The sequence below is a fragment of the Psammomys obesus genome, unplaced genomic scaffold (assembly GCF_907164565.1).
Source record: "Psammomys obesus unplaced genomic scaffold, mPsaObe1.curated_primary_1811, whole genome shotgun sequence".
In the NCBI taxonomy this organism is placed as follows: domain Eukaryota; kingdom Metazoa; phylum Chordata; class Mammalia; order Rodentia; family Muridae; genus Psammomys; species Psammomys obesus.
This window is the reverse complement of record NW_026590663.1, coordinates 4,375,318-4,383,372: the sequence shown is the minus strand read 5'-3', so window position 1 is coordinate 4,383,372 and position 8,055 is coordinate 4,375,318. Positions and strand designations below refer to the sequence as shown.

General features: G+C 48.8%; 2 protein-coding genes across 2 annotated transcripts; one reads left to right on the top strand and one right to left on the bottom strand.

Moving 5' to 3' along the window:
- Positions 1-4,466: 4,466 nt before the first annotated feature.
- LOC129677520 (serine/arginine repetitive matrix protein 1-like) lies at positions 4,467-5,596 on the bottom strand. The gene is made up of 2 exons (XM_055608145.1): positions 4,997-5,596; positions 4,467-4,480 (listed from the first exon to the last, which is right to left on the bottom strand). The coding sequence occupies exon 1, from the start codon at positions 5,594-5,596 to the stop codon at positions 5,000-5,002; it is 597 nt and encodes a 198-aa protein (XP_055464120.1). The 3' UTR covers positions 4,467-4,480; positions 4,997-4,999.
- Tmem229a (transmembrane protein 229A) lies at positions 5,595-8,020 on the top strand. Its single transcript, XM_055608185.1, has one exon. The coding sequence runs from the start codon at positions 5,595-5,597 to the stop codon at positions 6,702-6,704; it is 1,110 nt and encodes a 369-aa protein (XP_055464160.1). The 3' UTR covers positions 6,705-8,020.
- The last annotated feature ends 35 nt before the right edge of the window (positions 8,021-8,055 follow it).

The following is an 8,055-nucleotide window of genomic DNA, read 5'->3' as shown; positions in this document are numbered from 1 at the left end:
ATAAGTGGGTTACATAGTAATGGGAAGAGGGACTGCCTCTGACATAATCTGATTGGCCTGCTCGTTGATCACTTCCCCCTGAGGGGGGAGCAGCCTTACCAGGCCACAGTAGAGGACAATGCAGCCACTTTTGATGAGAACTGATAGACTAAGATCAGAAAGAAGGAGAGGAGGACCTCCCCTATCAGTGGACTTGGGGAGTGGCATGCATGCAGAAAGGGGAGGGAGGGTGGGATCGGCAGGGGAGGAGGAAGGGGCTTATGGGGGGATACAAAATGAATAAAGTGTAATTAATAAAAAATAAATAAAAGATTTTAAAAAAAAAATGGAACCATAAGTCTGGGATGTGACTCGGTGATCATGCTTGCCCAGTATGCTTAAGGCCCTGATTGTATCCCCAGCACATTAAAGAAGAAGAAGAGGATGAGGGGGAGAAGGAAGAGCAGGAGGAGGAGAAATACAATCAAAGTCAGGAGGCTGAGTGTGGCTCACATCTTGACTGAGTCTCAGCTACTTGTTACAAGCAATTTGCAACATACTTATAGGTCAGGTTATGTTACAATTTACTATGGAGAGGAAGCCTATAGCTGTAGAGAGAGGCAGCTGTACTTCAGTGTGTCTTAGCCTGTTCCACTTCCTTTGGACTTTAGCCTATTCCACTTCCTTTGGACTTTCTTTAGCTCTCTTTTCCAGGCACTTTCCTTCGGATCTTCCAGGATACACTGAAGTCTTACCCATACCTGTGGTGATCTGAAAGGCCACAACTGCCTTGAACCTGTAGCCACTAGGTAGCAAGTCACCAAAGATCACAGTCCTCTGAAGTACCTGGGCCTTCCATTCATCCTCACTCACTTTCTGGTCACACTGACTAAAGTAGTAGGGTTTGAATTAGTTTATAGCCAATTCCACCCAACCTATTGGCCCCACATAAACTATTAGACGACCTGTGCTGATGTGTTTGCTCAGATACTTTCTTAACCTTGAAGTCAAAGAAAAAGAAAAAAAAAGCCAGCACCTTCTACCAAAAAGCAATGCCTTGAAGCATTCTTTTATTGTGATTGACAATAGATTCCTCTCTAATACAATACATCCTGACCACAGTTTTCCCTCCCTCCAATCCTTCCAGCTCCCCCATCCACCCTACCCCCAGATCCACTCCTCCTTTGTCTCCCTTTAGAAGAGAGCAGGTCTCCTAGATACAAGAAGCAAACATGACAAAGCCAAATACAAGGCAAAAGCCCTCACAGCAAAGCTGGACAAGACAACCAAACTGGAGAACAAGAGTCCCAAGAGCAGGCAACGGAGTCAGAGACATGCCCACTCCCACAGGAAGGAGTACCACAAAAACGCCAAGCTAACAGCCACAGCATAAGCCCATGAAGGCCCTGTGCTTGTTGCTTTAGCCCCTGTGAGCCCATGTGTGCCCATGTGATTCAGTGGGTAGTGTTCTCCTGCTGTCCCCCATGCCCTCTGACTCTACTTCTATTCCTGCACATTCCATGAGCTGGAGGGACCCGATGGAGACCTCCAATTTAGACCTCTCCACAGAATGTGTGGCTGTGGGTCTCCACATCTGCTCCCATCTGCTGCTGGGAAGAGGCCTCTCTAATGAGGAAGCCTTCTCTGAACAAGGCATAGATCTGTGATTCAAGCAGAATACCATTCAGAATCATTTCATTAATTTTTAAGACCCATTGTGTTTGCTGGTACTCTAGGTCTCTGGCCTAACCAATCTCTGGTTCCTCCTGGCCATCCAGGCAGTATCTGGGCTTCTTCCCATGATGTGGGCCCCTTGAAGCATTCTTTGAGAAGCTGCTCCTAAAGCCAAGCAATCTCAAGCCGATGCTATTTCATTCTAGTTTTCTGATTCTTCTATTGCATTCTACTTATAACAGTCTCTTATGAACATGTTGGATTTACAAATTTATTTTGGCAGCTTTGGATTCTGGCAGGAGGAAAGGCCAACACACACACACACACACACACACACACACACACGGCTTTATCTTCATGGAGGCAGTGACATGAGAACTTTAATTATAAAATTATCACAGATAATTAAATCCATTCTGTAGTTTTAAAACAGGGAGTAATGTTTTGCAAATATAGCTGTGAGATGACTACAACAAAAGAAGAAGATAGGGCAGAAGCAGAAGTTGACTTCAGTACTGCGGTGGCCAGCGGCTCACATTTAGGGACTCTACCCTGAGTGTGATGAAACTGGCGAGAAATGGGAACTGAAAGTTGAACAGGTCGTCGGGAGGCCCTCAGGAGCCACTAGTGCTGCTCGTCTACAGCGAGTTTTCCTTAAGGGCAATCATTGCAAGAAAGCCTGACTCATCCATCCCCATCAATCCCTCTGGACTTCCTATCTCACCATATTGTCTCTTATGAGCACCCGCCGCTGAGGTGCTATCTGCCATGAAGCACGGAGAGAATCCAGGAAATTCCACGGCCAGGCTCTTGCACCTCCAGACTTGAGAATTACATAAGCTTCTTTCCTTTAAAAGTTGCCCAGCCCCACATATTCTGTTTAAATGGAATAATACCCTTAGCTAATTCTTCACAACTTATTTTTTAGAGAAGATCCTAAATTTAAAGAAAGAAAAAAAAAAACTGAAATCAGTACACATAGTTTTTTTTTTTTAATTTTGCACCATTTTTCATACTTATTGGCTTTTTTGTTTTGTTGTAAAGTTTCTCCCGAATTCTAAGGTATTATAATGGAGACCACAAAGAAAATATAAAGAAACATGGGGAGAAAGAGATCATAGCTGCACTTATGTGTGTGCTGTATCACTTTAAGGAAGCCAGAAAAATTTCAGAATGAGGCCCAGAATAATGAGATTTCCAGAAGTCACACTACTTGACAATAGCGGGCTCACAACTTTTGACTATACACCTTCCATTAAAAATCTAGTATAAACTGTGCACACACATATACATGTCAAGTTTACATGCATCTTATTATGCTGTACTTTACTGAACACATACAAAAGTGGAAATTTTTTATGTGATAGAATCAAAATATTAAAGAGAGGAGTCCTGGCACATAACTATAATCTCAGCTTTCAGGAGGCGGACTCAGGATTGCAAGGCCAAAGTCATACCCTTGTCTCTAAAATATATACACACACTTAGAAGCTCAGTTTCTTACTACAAGAGACTTCCCTACATACTCTGCAAGTTTCCCTGGCATTCTTGGGAAAAGTAAGATCAGAAGACATATACCGTTGAAGTTTAATTTACTATTTAAAAGCAATCTAAATTTAACCTACCATGCCTGAATGGCTGGATTTATACTATACTTATGACGTAAAGCTTTCTCCGGGCTGAATAGCAATACTGGGTTTGGAGTTAAGGTGCAGTTGTTTGGAGGTAAAACGAAGTAAGCCAAAAGCAATTTTATCTTTACATGGACTACTAGCCAATCACGATATTTATTACTAATGTTTATAAAAAGTGTAACAGATTGTTTTGTATCCCTTCAGTGTTTTTCCTTTGCTGTGTTCTGTTTTAACTTTTCAGGGGAAGGGGCTCTTGCTGGATAGTGGAAGCTGATGTGAACACCCTCGGCTCCCTGGGTTCTGGAATTACATGTGTGTACCATCAAGCCTGGCAGGTTGCCTTCTATCATACCAACCACATTGTGCATCTTTTAAAGAGAAAGTAACATACATGCAGACAGAATGTCAATGCACATTAAAACAAAAACAAAAAAAACAAACCAAAACAAAAACCAGGTGGTGGCAGTGGCAAAGGCATTTAATCCCAGTACTGGGGAGGCAGAGGCAGTCGTATCTTTGTGAGTTCGAGGCCAATCTGGTCTGCAAAGTAAGTTCCAGGACAGCCAGGGATGCACAGAGAACCCCTGTCTCAAAAAAATTGTACACACACACACACACACACAGATAAAGACAGAGAGACAGACACTGAGAGAGCATCTCGCTGTATTTTTCCTCTGGATGTCTGGGTTTTGGGGCCTGCCTCACAGCAGCTTTGAGTCTGCTACCTGACACTTGTCATTGGTGTGACAACTTCAAAGCCAGCAGGAGAAACCAGTTGCTAGCAAAGCCGGGAGAAAACACCTCGCTTTGACTCCACAGAGGTGCTGATTAACATCTCTAGAACACTGTGTGATCTCATCTTACTCTCTCGGCTAACTCGCAGGCAACATGACTGCCACAGACAGTAGCTGAAATGGGTGAAATGAGTATGGGGAAAGGACAGGAACAGGGTTGCATCAGAAATGGAAGATCTACAGAGAATGTGTGTTCTCCAGAAGAGAGAGATCTCCATATAGCTTTTTACCTGAGAAAGAGCTGAACTCCGGATACAGTAAAAATTGTTGAATGGGTGGGTGGGGAGGTCGTTAATGGTATAACTTATTTCCAAGATCCATCCATCTCCTCTACCTGAGAAAGGACAGAGAGGGAAGGAGGGAGGAGGAGAGAAAATGGAGAGAAAACAGGGAAGGGAACTAGGAAGGAAAAGAGAAAGGCGCGGGGGGGGGGGGTAGTAGAAAAAGAAAAGACAGAAAAAGAAAAAAGCTTGGCGCTCTATTTCACTCTATATTTCTGAGATGACCTAGTTCGGCAAGAAGAACCCTTGCAAGGCTCTGTGCCAGCAGCAGCAGCAAGCATCCTGTCTTCAGGAGGGGACTCTCCCATCCCACTGTAGCCAGGGCACTCACTACTCAGCCACACCGGCCTCAGAGTAAACTAGCCTAGGCAAAGACCGAAAAAGAGGATCAGGCCGGGGGCAGCCTTCAGACGCAGACTGCTCTGGGCAGGGAGGCAGGAAGGCGTGGAGTCTCAGATTCACACTCTGTGGCTGGGACGCAGCTGGCTCTGCATAAGGACATTAAATATACAGGACCATAGTTTGGTCCCGGGCCCGGCCTCCAGCTAGTGGCACGGAGCCATTTGTCTCCGCCAGCCAAGGCCTGGCCCTGGCTTCCACGGTACCGGGAATGCCCCACGGTTCGCCTTCACACCTGTTAGGGGGTTCTCCAATCCCGTCGCCGACCCAGCGGGAGCCCCCCGCAGCGCTGGTCCGTGGCTGCGGAGACGGCCAGAGGGGACTCGGCGGCGCGCCGGGCCTTTCGGAGCGGACCCCTGTGAGCCCGGACGCGGGAGGCTGGGCGGGGCGGGGGCCCTGGAAGGCGGGAGAGGTCGAGCCGGGCGGAGAGGGGTATGGGAAGGGCCGGGGGAAGGGCAGTCTCTGCTCGCGCAACGCTCCGGGAGCCTGCGGCAGAGGCGGCGGGGCTGAGCCGCGGAGGGGATGGGGCCGCCACCCGCCTCGGCTCTCCTCCCCACAGCCCGGGCATCGCCTCCCCTCGCCGGGCCGGGCCACTCCTTAGGCCGCTCAGGGTGATCGCGGGCGGCACCTCGCCCCGCACCGGAGAGGAGGGCGCGGCAGGGCCACGGCACGGGGACTCCTCGCGTCCCGGGCGACCCGCGCGTCTCCGGAGCGCCCGGAGACCGTGATCCGAAGGCAGCTGCGTGCGCGCCCCCCGGGGGGGGGAGGGTGGCCGGCGGCCGGGAAGCGGCGCGGGGCTCGCTCGCTGGGTCCCCCGGGAGCCCGGGGAGCCCATGGCGGGCAGCGAGGTGGCGAGTGAGGGGCCGACGCGAAGGGGCGGCGCGACTCGGACACCCGGGCCCCCCGGCGGGCTGCGCGGCCAGGCGGCCGCCCGCTGCCCGGAGCCGCTGTCCGCTCCTGAAGCTCCGGCCGAGCGCGGCGCGCTGCCCGCCTGGATGCGCCTCTACTTCTACGGGATGCACGGCATCACCCTGGACGTGCTGGTGTCCTCCGCCAGGCGCTTCGCCCGCAGCCTGGATCTGCGGATGCTGGGCTTCTCTTCGCCCTACCGCTGCCTCCTGCACTCGCTCACCCACTTCGCCCTGGAGCAGCTCTACCTGCAGCGGCCGCGCTGCCCCAGCGCCTTCCTCTTCAATTTCCTGCTCTACCCCTCCGCGCACGTGGGGCTGCAGACCCTGGCCGGCCAGGCGCTGCTGCTGAGCCTGGGCGGCGGGCAGGGGGGCGCGGCGGCGCCGGGGGCGCTCGACCTGGCGCTGCAGTACGTGCTGGCGCTCTACCACGGCCAAGTGTTCCTGAAGCGCTTCCTGCGTTTGCGGTACCCGCGGCGGCGCGAGCAGCGCACCAGGGACCCGCTACCCGCAGCCCCGGACTCCCGGATCCTTTTGGAGGCTGGCGATCAGGGACGAGGACCCTGTGGCCCAAGGGGCACAGAGGGAACCCCGAGCCAGGGGCTGCCCGACCTCCTCCGCTTCCTTTTCTTCGGAATGCATGGCTTTCTGGATGAGATCTTCTTCACCTTCTTCTTCAACGTTCTGGGGCAGGGGGACGGGGCTAGCAGCGGCCACACTTCGCTCTGGTCTTTCTTCATGTACGGCAGCTGTAGTTTCGTGGTGGAGAAACTCTACTTCCACCTGCACTACAGCCGTGGCTGGGGCACGTGGAAGCGGGTCCCCATCTACGTGATCTTCATCTATGCGTGGGAGTTTTCCTGGGGTCTGGGACTTCGCATGTGCGGGGCCTGTTCCTGGGACTATTCTCACTATCCACTTAACTTCATGGGCCTCATCACGTTGATGTATTTACCTGGCTGGCTGTTTCTTAGTGTGTACCAGGACCTATTGTCCAACGTGTTGTGGCGAGTACAGTACGTCCCAACGAACTAAGATTGAGGAGAGAGAGAAAGAGAGAGAGAGGAAGTCTTAGAACCTGAAAAGAAAAAAAAAAAGGATGCAATTTATTTTTACACAGTTTAAACAAGGCGGTTTTGTTCTCAGTCTTTGGTTTTTATACACTTTACTAAACTCTTCCAACATGTTCTACTTGACATGTTAGTTTCACGGACTGTTTGGATCTGTACGTAAAGTTCAGTACTTTGAAATGCTACCCAACAATAACTCAAAATATGTAACTCATCGATAGTTTAAACCTTTACGAGGCCAAACAGCAAAACCACTCTACCTTAACATAGGAAACGGGTAGTATCCACTTAACCTCAATGAGTAGTAGCTTTTGTATTTCTGTTCTTCTATGGAAGTTTTCAGATCAGAGAACAGTGACTTTTACAAGTTTATGGCATAATGGTCTGTTTACTTTCTTTTTAATGCGATTTCGTATTACTTTCTTGCCATGTTTACCAAAAGTGGCTGGAACGACATGTCTTGTACTTCCGAGCTCTTAAGTCTCAAGCCCACAGCTCTTAAAGTGCCTCTGTCCAGCATGTAAGTGAGAGGGAGCTGGCAAGCGTGGAAACAACCGATGAACACATTTTGACATGAGAAGTCTTTTCTGTCAACTCCCACAGGTGACACTCGGTTAATATATTTGGTAACTGTCTTGGAAATGATGCTTTCCAGTGTTGGCTAGCCTTAAACTGTGTGTGTTAGCGTTAATCAGACCATGTGTCATCTAAACTTTTTAACTGTGCGATAACTTAATTGTTTACCTTACAAGTCCCAGGGCCAGGTGAAATTATACCACCCCCAATGGTGTTCTAACTCTAAGAACCCCTTTTCTACATAGAGCATCAGAAATAGAAACAAAACCTTGGAATAAAATGAATCTGAATTCTCCCTCTAATTACATTAAGCCTCCTTATTTTCTCTATTCACTGATATGTTTTCCACCATAGTTCTCCCAGAGTTCACTTTTCTTTTCCTCCCAGGCCCAGGCCAATGCAGTAATGTACCGTATAAATCCATGATGGCCTTTGACAGCTTATGATTAATTAATGTCTACAATCTCCAAAGTTAAATGAGATGATGAAAGCCATTCTAAGAAATTATATCTAATTGATTAATAATGTACTCTGAGGGTGTTTGTTGTTTGATTTTATTTAGAAGAGCAAGTAGGCCGAGTGTGGCTCAGCCAAGAATGACTAATAACCTCTCAGCTTTCAGTACAAAGATAATTAGAATGTGTATTAATGAGTTTGAGTCTTCCACTTGCCTGTGCTGTAAAAAGGAATGTTTCTGTTTCTAAAAAAAAAAAAAAAAAAAAAAAAAAAAAAAAAAAAAA